This window comes from Lontra canadensis, unplaced genomic scaffold (genome assembly GCF_010015895.1).
Source record: "Lontra canadensis isolate GAN:19392208 unplaced genomic scaffold, GSC_riverotter_1.0 scaffold23, whole genome shotgun sequence".
Classification (NCBI taxonomy): domain Eukaryota; kingdom Metazoa; phylum Chordata; class Mammalia; order Carnivora; family Mustelidae; genus Lontra; species Lontra canadensis.
This window is the reverse complement of record NW_022631017.1, coordinates 4,769,275-4,785,638: the sequence shown is the minus strand read 5'-3', so window position 1 is coordinate 4,785,638 and position 16,364 is coordinate 4,769,275. Positions and strand designations below refer to the sequence as shown.

Genomic DNA, 16,364 nt, shown 5'->3' with positions numbered 1-16,364 from the left:
AGCCACAGTCAGCCGCTGCAGCAGAGCGGGCCAGCCACAGATTCCAGCAGCCCTTCCAGAGGGCCAGATGGAGAAAGACGTTAGCTCCTGAAGCACCCAGGCTCTCTTGACTCAAGCTTAGGCGGATGAACCTGGAGTGGGGGGACCAGCACCCACCTCAACCGGGAAGAAAGAAAACTACTAGCCCTCGCTTCCTTGCAGCCAGGACTTAGCAGGCAACAAGCCCTGGGGAGGTACCCACCGTCTTCAGGAAACTCAAATTCTCTTCTACGATCACAGCCAGACAATCAATTCAAGGTGGAGAGGACTCATCAACCTCAAAAAGACAGACCCCATAATGTTGTGGGAGACCCCTGGGTTTTAAGTCCCAGGATCTGACTTCAAGGCCAGCTTTACCACCTATTAGTTTTAAGACCCCATGAAATTACATTACCTCAGAAACTCAGCTCCTCATCTAAAACACGGACCAGTGCCTACCAAACCTAAGGGCTAGGAGGGAGCCAAAAAGAGACAGATGCATAAATACTTTCAAAACAGATACTAAATGCTGCTCCAATTATGAGATCATTTGCAGCCAGCTACCTACTTGATACCTCTTGGAAGTCTCAAAGGCACCCCCATCCAGAGGCCCCCAACTGCTCCCTGCCCCACCCAGACCTCTCCTAGGGCCCTACCCCCTCAATGCCTGGTAGGACCAACCATCCACGCATGGAAGCCAGAAACTTGGGACCCATTCCTGGCCTTCCCCACCATCTAAATGCACTGCCAAGCCCAGGGAACTGCGCCTCCTAAAGGCTTCTACTCCCCTCCCTCACCACCACCCCCATCCAACTCGTCCTCATCTTCACAGGGTCTGCTGCAAAGCCTATGCTACCCATTCTGGCCTCCCTTGGCCTCTGTCCACAGAGCAAATCTAAGCAGATGTCCTCTCCGACCACCTCTACCCCACATGCCAAATACCCCACAATAGTATGCCAATGCCCTCAGGACTAGGAAAGCTGCCTGGGGCTTACAAGACCCTGCACAGCCTGGCCCTGCTCCTCTCCTCCCCTCATCGTACACCATGCTCCAGCTCACTCACCCTGCTCCAGCCACACTGGCTTCTTCAAGTCCCTGGTATATATCCCATTCACTACTGCCACAGGGTTTTTGCACATGCTCTTCCCTCTGCCTGGAATATTTTTCCCTCCTCTCTTGCCTAACTAATGTCTATCCATTTATTTTTGCTAAGGTATAAGGTACACAGAGAGCACTCAGGTGTACAGCTCAGTAATTCTTTACAGATGTATATACTCCCATAACTCCCGCCTAGATCTAGATTGAGAACACTTCTAACACCCTTACATTTTTCCTCTTCCGCTTTCTGGTCTATACTCCTCCCCAGCCGCAGGTCACCAGTATGCTTCTGTCATTTCTATTCATTCCTCAGAAAGCAGCCAATGCAACCCTTTCTGGGGGAAGCTGCCTCCAATCCCTCAGAAAAAAAAGTCTAATCCTGCTATCCTGCTATCACAGGCACTTTCCCACTTGAAGATGTGCATCTGAGTACTTGGGCGATCTGAGTTGATTTTCCCTGGGAACACTATAAGCTCCAAGAGGGCAAGGACCTTATCTACTTGCATTCTCCACTATTCTTCGGGGCTAGTGCATGCAAAGTAATAACAGAAATTAGCTAATACCTCCTGAGTGCTTATTACTGCCAGGCGCTGAGAGATACTAAGCATCATTCCCACCAAGTAGTGCCATTATTATATCCCCATTTTACAGAGGAGGAACCAGAGGGACAGAGAAGTTAAAAAACTTGCCCGAAGTCAGTAAGTGGTAAGTGGTGGGAGTCAGGATTCAAACCCAGGCAGTCTGGCTACAGAGGCTGTGTTCTTAATCATTATGCTACTCTGCCTCTCAGAGGCCACTGGAACATACACAGGATATTCTGAATGAATAAAAGATTTTTTTTAAGATTATTTATTTATTCATTTATTTATTTGACAAAGAGAGCGATCACAAGTAGGCAGAGAGGCAGGCAGAGAGAGAGGGGGCAGCAGGCTCCCTGCTGAGCAGAGAGCTCGATGTGGGGCTTGATCCTAGGACCCTAAGACCTGACCTGAGCCGAACACAGAGGCTTAACACACTGAGCCACCCAGGCGCCCCGAATGAATAAAGGATTTATAAATGAGTTGATGTGATCTCATTAAAGGAACTACGGGAGCCCCCAAGTCTCCCCCAGATCGACAAATAAATGGACTCACCTGCACAGGCCCAAGATCAGGTCATCTGCAAAAGAGAAAGGCTAATCCATTTCCCCAGCAGTCCAGGGAAACAGCTTTCCACTGCTGAACACACAAGAGTGTTCTGGTCCCTAGCAGAGAGTACTTCACAGCAGAGAAAGGATCACTGCCTAGGCTCCAGAGAAGCCGGAAGGCAATGTTCCGCCAAATGAAATGAGTCCCTCAGCCCTTATTCGTGCTAACCTGTAATCTTCATACCCATTTAATATCTCAAGCCCTCTGACACAGAAAGAAGATACTCTGAATGGCAAGAAATTAAAATAGAAAATAAAAAAGCTCGCATGGTTAGAAAGTGACAGAGTCCAACTTCACATTTAGGAACTGGCATTTGGTAGGTACCTCCATTTTCCAGAGCTTGATAATCCTGGATGACCTCACAGGCTATCTCATGCCATCGGTGTGACAAGAGTCGGCCGCCTTTTAATTGCTTCAGTGCCATTTACCTCATGACCACATCCCAAAAAGCTCAGGAGGAAACATACATGAAAGGGTTTATTTTTTCACTGGACACTGTTCCCCAGCCACGGGCCCTGAGTTCCCTCCCATGATTCCTACCACAGCCAGCGGCCTGAGCCCTGCTCACACAAAGGTCTGAGCAATGGCCAGCACCTTGGAAAATTCACCTTCCCTTTGGCGTAGGCTGCTGGGGATGGGTGTCTTAATTCGGGTCCCCACAGGGTTCCCATTGTCCTCAATGAGGACCACATTGTTGGAGTCAAACCTAGGAGTCATCGGGGGACCGGGCATGCGATGCCCCACAATGAGGGCCTTTTTCTTCTGTCCCTTGATGGCCAGCAGTATCCGGTCGCCCACCTTGCCCACCCCATTCTTGTTATAGACATGGATGCAACGAGGAGGGCGATGGTACGGGGTATTCCCCAGGGCACTGTTGTCCACCACACGGACCCGCGTCATCTTCTGAATTGCACTGAGGCTCCCGGTGGTGCTGAGGAAAGAGAAAAAAAGTCTGAGGTCTGCATCTCTCCTGGTCAGGGTGCAGAGGCTTCTGAGGGCAAGGCCTGGGAGAGATCACACATTAGCAAAAAAGCACTGACAGAGCAAAACCCAGGGCCCTGACAGAAAGTTGGGTGCTTGTGAATACTTCTCTGTGCCCAAGACAGTTTCCTCACAGTCAAAAGTTCCTACTGCTGAGTCAACATCTCGATTTGGAGGGTTTTGTTTTTATTTTTGTTTTAAAGGTTTTATTTATTTGACAGAGAGATCACAAGTAGGCAGAGAGGCAGGCAGAGAGAGGAGGAGAAGCAGGCTCCCCCGCTGAGCAGAGAGCCCTATGTGGGGCTTGATCCCAGGACCATAAGGCACCCCTGGTGGGGTTTTAAATGAAACCCAATTTTCTGTTACAATGAACTTCATGGCAGCCTAACTGAAAGCCTCTGGTATCCAAAAGAACTCTGAGCATTAAGGGACTATTTTATGGGCCAGGCCTCATCCATTGCCTAGCCTGTAAAACCTGCTCCCCCAGAATGTACTGATTCCCAAATTTCCCATCAATGTGTTGCTGGGAACCAGACAATATGAATGAATAGGTTTGCTAAGGGGGCCCCTGACATAAAAGAAGAAACCAGAAATAAGTTGAGGTAACGATCTTTTGTCTCAATGCATTTTTCCCCACTAGAATGGACTTTTTTTTTTTAAGTGTACCTATTAGGGAGCCTGGGTGGCTCAGTTGGTTAAGCAGTTGCCTTTGGCTCAGGTCAGGATCCTGGAGTCCCAGGACAGAGACCCACATCAGGTTCCCTGCTCAGCAGGGAGTCTGCTTCTCCCTCTGACCCTCCCCCTCTCACGTTCTCTCTCAAATAAATAAAATCCTTAAAAAAAACAAATAAAAAAATAAAGCGTACCTATTAAAGGCAGATAAGCTATTATTAAGCATCTGATAACAGGGATTTCTGTTTTCCTGACGTGAGCACCTTAAGTGCTAGCATTCTGCAGGGTAACCCTGGGCTCTCCCCTCACATTCCACAGGCCTACTCTGGGGCAGTTTTATTGATTCCCTTTGCTTCCAACTAGTAAATTCCATCTCCAGCCTCATTTCTCTCCTCTATTCTAGCCCTGCCTTTCCACTCTAAGCTTCCCACAACATGTCCCACTGATACTGCACATTCACTAGATCCCACACTGACCTCATCATCTCCCCTTGCAAACCACCCCGTGCTGCTGCATTTATTTAGCAAATGGCTTCTCCAGCTCCTAAGCCATAACCCTCTCTCTCCATCAACGTCCTGGCTGCCAAATCCTATGATACAACCTGTGAAGCCCCTCAGTCCTCTCCCTGCCCCCCACCAACACTTCCGCAGTTTGGCAGCTTTCTCTCTTACACCAAGACTGTTAGTGTTCAAACTGGTTCCATGTGCCTCATGAACATAAAACTGAGGGGCACCAGGGTGGCTTAGTCGTTAAGCATCTGTCTTCGGCTCAGGTCATGATCCCAGGGTCCTGGGATCGAGCCCTGCATCAGGCTCCCTGCTCAGCAGGAAGCCAGCTTCTCCCTCTCCCACTCCCTCTGCTTGTGTTCTCTCTCCCTGTCTCTGTCAAAAAAAAAAAAAAAACAAAACTGAGACCACTCCCCTTAGAACTATTCAGTGGTCCTCCACTGTCTACACTGTTGACAACCTCGCCTCCACTTACCTGCCATCTGAGGGTCACAATCTCTTACCACTGACCACAGAGCGGTCAGAGTGGTCTGTGCCCTTCAGGCACGCCACACCTCTCAGCCCTCCCTGGAGGCCTGGACAGGGCCTGCTCCCACTTCCCTTCTGGGAAGGCTGCCTCTGTTCTCCCTTCCTCCTCCTCCATTAACAGCTCCTGTCTCAGGCCATCCAAAGCACCGTACAAACCTCTATTATTATACTGGTCACATTTCCTCAGATTTATTTGTTTCCAAGTTTGCTCCTGTGGCCAACTGTGAAGACTCTTTGAGGACAGGAAGCAATTCTTATTCATCTATGACCAACCCTAGGCGCAGTGCTCAGTAAACGCCAGGGAGTGCACGAATGGGGCCAGGAGGCATGTTTGCCAACAATAAGGCACCCGTGCTCTGTGTCCTGGCTTAGCATCTAAAAGGAGGGGAGGCTGTCATACTTCTATCATGCCTGAGTTTTGGTAATATGCATGTTTTAACATTTTAAAACAAGATTCCATTTTTAAAAGAGAAGGTTTTCATGCACTGGGGGAATGACAGGGTCGAGAGACGTTGGAGTCACTACAAGAATCCGGCAAGGACAGAATTTTCCTCTACTTTGGGCCATTCCCTACCCTACCTCCAACAGCAAGGTCACATCCTTACCAATCCTCTTACCCACCACAACCAAACCCCAGCTGCTCTGGCCTGTTTAGCTTTCCCAGAAGCCAAGCCCGCTCCTCTGAGTTCCCACTCCCTTTCTAGTCACATAATACCCGGCCCTGCTGGTAGGCTTACTCAGAGACAAAGCTTTAAGAACTGAATGGGAAAATTACCTGAAACTGCGCTGGCTGAGCGCTCTGCTTGCATGGGTGAAGAGGCCCCAGAGCCCAGCACAGAAAGCCATGGCAAATCCTGCAGGAAAGAGGGGGAAAAGGTTTATTTCTAAGTCAGTGTCCTTACTCAGAGCCAGCCTGCCGGGGACTTGTGTGGGAGATGGTACTTCTAGCATAAGATCATTAGTCACTAAATATAAATCTTAGTGGTTAAAAGATAAGCAGATGATCAGAGGGAACTCCAGCTACAGTTCTGCTGATTCATATTCTACCTGGGGTCAGAGAGCTGGAATGGCCCACAGCAGTTCTTGCTACAATAGCAGGGAGGATGCCTTCCTGGTTATATCACTTGACAGGCAGGAAGAAAGCAGGAATCCTTGGGTACATACCTGACAGTGACCCCTCCCCAGGTCCTCCACAGAGGAAAAAGCTTGCAAGCTAGTGCCGCTGCTAACAGTCATGTGCCTCCTGAAACCGGAGCTTTTACCCCCACCCACCCCACCCCCAGGTAGACTACCTGAGCATCGGCTGCGTTGTCATGTCACCATGTCACCTTTCCCCAAATGTAAGAGCCAGAACGCCTGGGTACCTCAGGGCTAGCCAAGGAGAGCCAAAAGATACTCCCACTAAGTCACTGACCAAAGCCTCCATTTGGGTCAGTCTCCCAAACAACAACAGAACATGGAAAAACTACGTGCCCTGCACTGCAGCTGAAAGTGGAATTTGGGAGAGCAAGTTGGAGCTAAAAGGGCAAACACTGACCCAACACCAGGGCCTCCAACTTGCAGAACCCCAACCCTGCGTCTCCCTAGCACCAACACATCCAGCAAACCCAGTGGCCTACAACTCCCAGGCATCAGTTAGGGGCATGTTGAAGAAAACCCTACAACCAGCTGGCAATTCCAGTGGCAAGACACGCCTGTTCTATCCAAATATTCGGCTGCAGAGGGCCTCATGGACAAATCTGCTGAGAAAGGCCTCTACCACTGCAGTATTCACACACAGTCTTCCCTCACCTAAGTTCAAAGCACCTTAGATAAGATTTTACTTAATAAGAGTGGGAGGAGGAGCCATTATTTACTTCCAAAGAAATATGCAGACACTCCAGAAATGCTTATTAACTACAATTTAGAGTCAAACCATAAGCTTAGTCTCCAGTCTTTTTCTTAAGACAACCCAGAAAGCACTGGCCAAAATTAATCAGAAAGTTAAACGCAAAAGAAGGCAGTGAACTTACAGAACCATTAACACCTGACACACTGAATCAAAGACTATCAGAGGAGGCCAGCTTTACCTTTATAGCTAGCTAGGTGACCCTGGACAAAGAACTCTGAGCTTCGGTTTCCCCATCTGCAACACCTACTCACAGCTGGTCACAGGATAAACCGAGCAAAGCACGCAGCACAGTGCCTGGCACACAGTACCTACTGGCTATCTCCGTTGCCATCATTGGTACCCATTCCATCCCATCTTGTCTCACAGATGAGGAAACAGAGATACAGAGAGGTGACGTGACTTGTGTGACCCATGGCTAGCCACAGAACCAAAACTGGGGCAGACCCAGAACCAGAACTGGGCCCGGCTTCGGCCCAAGGGTCTCCCCCGGCACCTTACAGCTTCACTCTGCCATTCAAAGCTCATGTCACACAGGGGGCTGAGGGCCAGAAGCAGCTTCATGGGTCACCCGGTCTGCTTCTGTTTTCTTTATGAAAATTTAGCTCAAGAGTTGTAACACATCTGGCACTAGACTAAGTACCTTACGTTACCATCTCACTTAAGCCTCACAAAAACCTCTAGGAACCAGGCATTAGTATTAGCCTCATTTTATACATGAGGGGTAATTTTCTAACCACTGAGGTTAGAGAATTCACCCACAGTCACACAGCCAAGAGTGACAAAGTTGAAATTTGCACCCCAGTCCTCAGCTTCCTGAACCCATGCGCTTACTCAACAACTAACACGGTTTAACTTTAAATATTAATATTTTTACAACTGTGAAATCATCCTTGTTCCACCACTGATAATTACAGGCACATTTTTCTCATGCCCAACTCAACACTTGCTGAGTCAACCGAAATGTATAAACACCAGGTGAAAATTACTCACTTTAATCTGATTTAAGTTTTGAGCACAATGTGTAGTGTAGGTGGCAAGAAGAGCTCCACGTTCAGAGCAATAACTAAAGATCGCCCTTAGAAAGAAAAAAAGGGGGGGGTTGTGAAAAGCCGTCTGTCTCGCCCAGGCTACAGTGACCTCCAATCTCAGCCAAGCTTTCCCATCTGACGCTGGTGGGCCCTTGTTCTCATTCCCAGGGAGAAAAGAGGCTCCTCAGCTCCTCCACAGAACCCTCAAGATTAGCCCAGCACCACCCACCCACATTCTCTCTCCGAGAACGGCAACACCCTGCCTCTCCAGGCTGCACCTCTTCCTCAATAACACTTCCGTTAGCCAAGGACTGCTGAAGTGCTGGGGGCTTCCCAGAACTTTCCCAACTTGGGTAAAACAAACCCACGATTCAAGGCACCTCTCTAAAATCTGCTGGGCAGCCTGGGCACAAACCCAAACCCAGACCTCTTCTCCGTGCCTTGTTCACAAGCCACCCCCACAACCTATGCCCGTCTCCTCCCAGCTAAATCTAAGGACACCCAACACGTCTCCCCCAGGAAGCCTCGTGTAAAACTAGTTACACCACCTGCACACTGAGGACATCTGGGGATCCCGGGCCAGAGGAACTCTCACAGCTCCAATGTTCACTATCCAAACCCAGTCAACTGCATACATTTGGATACTTTTTTTCAGATAAGGCTGATAACCCTTAATATCCTAATTCTTGCTACTCATTTGCCAAAACTCAGGAGCCAGAGGTCTTGGTAACCTGGCACCTGATCTCACACTGGAATTCAGAGATCATAGAGACTCAGAACATGAGGATTCTGTGTACTACCTTCAGACACAGGAGCAATACACTCACTTCTCCAGGGGTACTACCATTTTCACAAGACAAGGTCCAATCCAGACTTTTCCCTAGCTCCTTAGTGGATCTGATAGTGACCTCCACACCCAAAGGACTTAAGACATCAAATGGACAGCAATAAGCATTCCCATGAACATGAAAGCACAGAAAAACCAAATATATTCACTTACTGTATACATGTCCCCTTTTTTTTTCTTTTTTAAAGATTTTATTTATTTGTTTGACAGAGAGAGTGAACAAGCACAAGCAGGGGGAGCAGCAGGCAGAGGGAGAGGGAGAAGCAGGCTCCCCACAGAGCAAGGAGCTCAATGCAGGGGGGCGGGGTTGATCCCAGGATGCTGGGATCATGACCTGAGCCGAAGACAGATGCTTAACTAACTGAGCCACCCAGGTGCCCCATGTCCCTCTTTTGTAAAACAACAAAAAATCTGTGGTCCCCTCCATTCCCATCCCAGCAGGTCCTGACAGAGTAGGAATGCAAAGAAAATCTGTTGAATAAAATAAATGCGACAGTTAACAGAAAAAGACCTCCCTCACTCATGGCTCTACACAGAAGGAAAGCCGGACCCTGCTGAGCTCTTATCTGTTACCAGGAACCAGGACATCACATGCAAACATACTTTAGGAGAATCGTGGTACCAGCCATGGGAGGATTAGCCCATGCCATGTTTACAAGCCCCTGGAATGATCTCCTGGGCCTGGTGCCTACAATGCCCACTGCGGAAAAGCCCTCATCCCACCACGAAATAACTGGTTTGGATTGGGCCAGGGGAACGGAGGCAGCAATTTACTTCAAAGCCACTCCGACTGACCTTGATGTTACTTCCCAGCATAAATCCATCAGCAGACACAGGCCCTGATTCACTTCAGAGCAGTCTATATATAATGCTTGGTTTCACAAGCAATGTCATTCTGAGTCTTGTGTTTGCACAGGAAACTAACCCCCATGGTATTTCCTCCTCCACAACACTCTCACTCAGAGGCCGGGTATTCTGAAGACTCCAGTGCCAGAGATGGCTTTTCATGCCACTTCCCGGTCGGCACCAAGTACTGCCCTTCAGGTTTAGAGTATGAATCACAACCTCTCCGGAGAGGGGGAAGGGGAAGCAAGAGAAGTAGGAGGGAGGGAGGGAATGAAAGAGATTACTTAACACAATCCAAGAATTGTGCTCACTTTCCAACCTGGTTTAGCTTTAAGATATCCCTTCCGTTTTGGCCAGGGAGGGCTGTAAGTTTCAGGGACACACAGACGAGTGTTTTACTTGACACTTAACAGGCCCCACTGGAAGGTCCCACCTTACAGATCCCACAGGAAATACAATAGGTGACAGCAGGGACGAGGCCGGCAGGGCTCCGTGCTGCACAATCAGAGGACTCAGCACAATGCACACAAACGGAGTTTACTAAGTATCTGTTAAATGAATACAATTCAACCTGCAATTGCAATTCATGCCCCAGCTCCAGAGAGGCTCTGTGATAGGGGGCTGGTGGTCTTCAGGCTCTTAGTAACTTGGGGAAGCCTCCTAGACACAGGGAACTCTTGTTTAATGAATTTTAATACACAGAGACTGAGCTGGAAAAGCAGACAGAGTTTATATCTCTATTGCTTTGCAGAATGCAGAAATGTACTACTTGAGCAAGGATCAGCAAAATGGCATACTTCCTGCATGTATTCATTGTTTCCACCTTATGTGGATTCATTGTTTGTGGATTCATTGTTTCCATCTTTAAGTGCCTGACATGTCATGTACATTTTTTTTTAAGATTTTATTTATTTATTTGACAGAGAGAGATCACAAGTAGGCAGAGCAGCAGGCAGAGAGAGAGGAGGAAGCAGGCTTCCTGCTGAGCAGAGAGCCCGATGTGGGGCTCCATCCCAGGACCCTGAGATCATGACCTGAGCCGAAAGCAGAGGCTTTAACCCACTGAGCCACCCAGGTGCCCCTGTCATGTACATTTTTAAAGGCCTCTCAAGAGGATGGGCTCCAAAGAAACAAAAAAAAACAAAAACAAAACAAAATCAAAAGTTCAGCACAATCACAAAGGCATGTTCAAAGGACATTGTCAATAACTGAAAAGAAATGCCATACAAATACAGGACCGAATCACAAAAAGGAAAAACACCTAGGGTAAGGATACAAGTGTCCTTAATCAAAGGAGGGAAAAACAAGCCTACCAGCTTCCAGGAATCAAAAAAGGCACTCCCTGACCCTCTGCCCTATCATGCAGACACAGCCCCTTCCACCGCCTGCAGGTGTTGCCCCAATCTTTCTGTACCAGTAAGTACTCTTATTTGCTGCTTAAAAACTCATTACTGAGGGCACCTGGGTGGTTCAGTCCTTAGGCACCTGCCCTCGGTCATGATCTCAGGGTCCTTGGATCGAGCTCTGCATCAGGCTCCCTGCTCGGTGGGAAGCCTGCTTCTCCCTCTCCCGCTCCCCCGGTTGATTCCCTCTCTCACTGTCTCTCAGTCAAATAAATAAATAACATTAAAAAAAAAAAACCACCTCATTATTGTTTTGTTGTACAATTAGTCTCTTTTAGGAAGTTTTAGGATTTTTTTTTAACCTCACACAAGTAGAACATGTTACAATTCTTGAAGTACTTTCATAGATCATTTTGTTGGATGACTCCCTTCTTTTTTTTCTTTAAGATTTTATTCATTTATTTTTTAAGACTTTATTTATTTATTTGACAAAGAGACACAGCAAGAGGGGAAATACAAGTTTGGGGGAGTGGGAGAGGGAGAAGCAGGCTTCCTGCTGAGCAGGGAGCCCAAGGTAGGGCTCCATCCCACAGCCCTGGGATCATGACCTGAGCCAAAGGCAGACCCTTAGCCGACTGAGCCACCCAGGCGCCCCAAGATTTTATTTTTAAGTAATGTCTACACCCAAAGTAGGGCTCAAACTCACAACCGCAAGATCAAGAGTTGCATGCTCTACTGACTGAGCCCGCCAGGCACCCCTGGACGACTCTTTTCATGAGCACCCAAGAGAAACCTCCAGAAAAATAACAAACAACAACAGTCTACAAGGGGCTGAATCTGCTAAAGGTTTTGAATAGTTCTAGGGGCTCAAGAAAACACCATTTTGCAGATGAAGAAATGAAGTCCAAAACGTTAACCAACCTGTTGCCTGTCCAAGGTCAGAAGTCTGTTTCTGTTGCACCCTACACAGCTAAGAGGGCTCCTTTAACCACAATAAACTTCACAGAAACAAATATGCCACACAGAGTGTAAGCTCTCTTTCTCCTCTGTCGAATCTTAAAACTCAGGAATTAAAAAGCTTTTTTTTTTTTTCCCTAAATTAAATTTTACTTAGTTAACATACAGGGCAATATAGGTTTCTGGAGTAGAATTCAGTGATTCATCACCTACACACAACACCCAGTGCTCATCACAAGTGCCTTCTTTAATACCCATCTAGCCAATCCCCCACCCACATAGAAAGGTTGTTTTTGGTTTTTTAAGATTTTTTTTTTTTTTAGATGTTGAGAGAGTGTGCATGTGCGAGGGAGGAGAAGGGGCAGAGGGAGAGAATCTCAAGCCAGGACCCCCTCCCCCGTTGAGCTGGGAGCCCCATAGGGGCTCAAACCCAGGACCCTGAGATCATGGCCGAGAGCCAAAACCAAGAGTCCAATGCTTAACTGACTGAGCCACCCAGGTGCCTGTGTCTTTCCAATAAATATCTGCACTATACCCAGGCCAGCCTAGGACCAAAGCTGAAACTGATCTGATTCACCTGCCAAAGTGTCAGTTTTCACAGCATCACTATCAATAAGCAAAGCATCCCAGCACAGCACAGTGGGCTCTTTCTACCAAGGTTACCAGTGAGGACCCTATTTCTCAATTTGATTCACAAAAATAAAATGTTTCCAGGTTCTTGTCCCATGCTTGTTTATTTACCTTATGCTCCACCTTGTTACAAAATATTTTAAATAGTAGTTCTTTAATATACAATGCCAATCTCAATTACTCAAGTTGGTTTTTCAATGTGTGGATTGTATCTATTCTAGAGCTTTGCTCCCCCTCCATCCCTACCTCACAGGTGTGCCAACACCCCCAGTGCCAGAAATAAGTTTGTAGCAATCTATACATGGTCAAACTCAGAAAAACTATACAAGGCAAAGTTAACTTCTACTTAATCACATACACATTTCCTTCCCATTAGTACTGCTACTGGGCCACTGGCAAGGAGCCAGGTTTATGGAGCTGACAGGTGGGCAGTAGAGAAAAGGAAAATCCTAGGAGAGCCCCTGGATGCTGCTGATGAAAAGCAGATCTCTTCCACCCCCATTCTTTAGGACCTCAGCAACTCTCTGTCAAGCAGGGGTCCAAGGAAGAGCAAAGAGACATGCAAATGAGAATGCTTTGGCTTCCCTCATGAAAGGGGTTGCCTTCAAGTGGGGAATCCCTCCCTGAACTAACCCGTAGGGACTAGGTCTGCAGCATAAGCAGTTTGTTTCCCAGATGTTGACCAGGAAGAAAAGCCTCACTCCCTGATTCTCAGGGTAGCCCCACAGGTATATCTTTAAAGATCCCTCACTCCAGGGGAAACTGGTGGCTTGGTCATTTAAGCTCTGCCTTCAGCTCAGGTCAAGATCAGGAGGATCCAGGTTCCCCCCCCAACTCCCCCCACATCCACTTGGGCTCCCTGCTCGGCAGGGTGTCTGCTTCTCCCTCCCTCTCTGCACCTTCCCTTGCTGGTGCTCTCACTCACTCTCTCCCACCTTAAAAATAAATAAATAAAAATAAAGATCCCTCACTCCTAAAATTATTTTTCACATGTTAAAGTAGATGTGGCGAAGTGCTCCTTCCCTCTTCTAAAGACACAAATGATTTTTAGAAAGTTCTGACAGGAGGACTTTCCCACTCTGAGTTGTGTTTCACTAATAAATAAGCTGCCTGGTGCCTTTCTTAACAAGAAAGCATATTATCTGACCCAGAGCAACACTGTGAGACTCTGTATCAGTCCTCTCTTTCAAACCTGCTGTCACTGCTAATACACATGTACAATCGCACCAGGGTGAGCTACAACCCAAAACAAACCATCAGCCTCTAAAATAAAGGCTAACTTGGAACCTGATTTTTGAGACCCTCAAAAAGAGACCTTTGGGGGCTCCAAGTCCCCCACAGTTTATGTGGGTCCCCCAACACAAAAATGGGACAAGACAGGCTTAAAAGGACTATTACATCATCTAAGACTCTAACTGTTCAGGTGAGTCTAATCCCATTCAGTGCCCAGCAGAGTACCACCTGAAAAATGACCTCCATGCCAAGGTTTTTATCCCTGATATTCAGAAGCAATAATAAAATATTTTGCCCACTGTTTCTTCATGGATTTCACAATATGTTTGATTCAATTATTATTTCAGGCTTTTTGAAAAGTTCCCTCTTCTTTCTGTCTGTTAATATGTGGTAATCTTAATCAGGCACAGGCAGAAATATACCAGGAATCCCCCACATGTACAGATTAAAAAATAGTATTACATAAGAAATACCTTGTAGGAGCGCCTGGGTGGCTCAGTGGGTTAAGCCTCGGCCTTCGGCCCAGGTCATGATCTCAAGGTCATGGGATCGAGCCCCGCATCAGGCTCTCTGCTCAGCAGGGAGCCTGCTCCCCCCCCCCACTCTCTGCCTACCTCTCTGCCTACTTGTGATCTCTCTCTCTCTGTCAAATAAATAAAATCTTTAAAAAAAAAAAAAAGAAATACCTTGTAGTGATCCTTAGTGACCCACTTCCATCATAAATGCTATTGGCAGTGGATCACACCAGCTTAACAACCACAAAATCAACACAATATGCAAAAAGTTCCACAGGAAATATACATCCAAGAAGCTCTAAGGGTTGAATGGCCAATTCCATTTAAGTAAAAACAAAAAACCAGGGCAGATCCCTGTTCACCTCAACTGCTTGTTCCTACCCAAAACAACTCCCAGAATCCAAATCTACTATTACTTTTCCCATCACGGAGTCTACCAACGATAATTTCACACCATCCTCCTTTCTATCCTTCCTAAGTAAGCCAAACCACTTCCCACTCCAACAAAATACTTGTTCTTCAATTCCATGTATTTCCATGAGTGAAGAGTAAACTATCTTTCTTCTTGGGCAGTACCTCCCTAAAAAAGAGACACCCCCTGTTCTTTACTGTATGTTCCTAGTGTGCTGAGTCCTTCAATACAATTTTAAATGACTGAACACTTAGACTGAAGAAAGCAAGAAGGCAAACAGGAGGATACGGAAGACCCAATGCATTTGTAAGTTTTCTGTGATACACCAAAAACACACAAGGAATAACACCTAACACATTCACATACATATGTATACCTGAAGCAAGCATCAAGAAACAATACTTGGTCTTATTAAGTACAACGCACTCTGTTTGTTTTTTTTTAATAATGGCCGTGATCCACTAAACTGGATTCCAGCTATCCAATGGGACTCAGTTTGAATGGGAGTTCAGTTTGCACTGCAATAAATCAAACCTCACAGTTGCATTCCACAAGCTACTAATAAACCCTTTAAAAAGCCAGCAGACAGCAGAGACAATGACCAATCACAAGAACCAGACACAACCAGGTAGGCCGTGCCCTTTCTCTGTCCAGCAGCCAGGGTTTAAGTAGCTCCCAATATCCCAGCTTTTCCTAAGTAACCCAAAGGTTCTCCATCCACATGCTCTTTTGTTAACCTATTTATAAATTCAATCCATCCAATCTCTTAGGATGGCAAAGTTCATTTAGGGCCCACTATGGAAAGCAATACCTCCTTTTTGTCCCCAGACCAACCCCCTTCAAGCCTGAAGAAGAGAGCCTTCCAGGAACCCTAAATTCAATGAACAAGTTGGTACTCTGCGTGCCTTTGTGATCTCTGTGGGTGCTACACAGAAGTATGCACACACATGTTGTCCCTCTCTCTCTTTCCCTCTCGAAATCTTCATCTTTCCAGTCTTAGTCCCTGGCTGATGCAGCCTCTGGTGAAATGAGAAACCTGGGAACCCCCTGGAGTCAGAGGAGCCACTCATTGGCATGACAGTGAAAGCAGTGGACTCATTCTCCACACCACAGAAGCTCCTGGCAAACGAGTCACAAAGTCATCTGAAGACCCAGGCTAGGAAACAGAAAAGACGACAGAAGTAGACAAACTCGAGGAGCCACGGCAGGGCGACCGGCTGAGGCCACCTCGCAAAGGCTGGACCGCAGTCCACCCCTCCCCAGGCCGGCCCCAGAACCCTGGGAAGGCAGGTGAGTGCAGGCGGGGGGTCGCGGGGCTCCCCGCCGCCCTTAGGGGCTGGAAGGAGAGGGTCGGGATCAGGGGCCGCCCCTCTGCCCCCAAGGGGCCCAGTAACCTCCCACTCCAGCTTCTCCCCACCCACCCCGGGGACTGCAACTTCCCTACTGCAGGGAAGAAAGAGAGCGGAGAAAAAGGAGCGTGACGCCCATTCCCCCCGGCCACCCTGCCATACCGCTCTCGCCGCCCGGGGATATCCCGCCGCGGGCCTCCCTGGCCCAGCGCCGCCTTCTCCCCCCACGCGGCCTCCTCACTGCGCCTGCGCGCCCGACCCAGCCGGGCGAGTAGCGATCTGAGAGTGCGCGCGCGCCTTGCGTGCGCCGGCGTGGGGGGTGG

General features: G+C 47.8%; 1 protein-coding gene across 3 annotated transcripts; it reads right to left on the bottom strand.

Moving 5' to 3' along the window:
* Positions 1-2,762: 2,762 nt before the first annotated feature.
* On the bottom strand, positions 2,763-16,326 carry MRPL14 (mitochondrial ribosomal protein L14). Of its 3 annotated transcripts, none has more exons than XM_032862066.1 (3): positions 16,204-16,326; positions 5,766-5,844; positions 2,763-3,234 (listed from the first exon to the last, which is right to left on the bottom strand). In XM_032862066.1, the coding sequence occupies exons 2-3, from the start codon at positions 5,834-5,836 to the stop codon at positions 2,868-2,870; spliced, it is 438 nt and encodes a 145-aa protein (XP_032717957.1). In that variant the 5' UTR covers positions 5,837-5,844; positions 16,204-16,326; the 3' UTR covers positions 2,763-2,867. The 3 variants fall into 3 exon arrangements, with proteins under 3 accessions (XP_032717957.1, XP_032717958.1, XP_032717959.1); XM_032862067.1 differs by lacking the exon at positions 16,204-16,326 and adding an exon at positions 9,552-9,575; XM_032862068.1 differs by lacking the exons at positions 5,766-5,844; positions 16,204-16,326 and adding an exon at positions 3,951-3,972.
* Between the last annotated feature and the right edge of the window lie 38 nt (positions 16,327-16,364).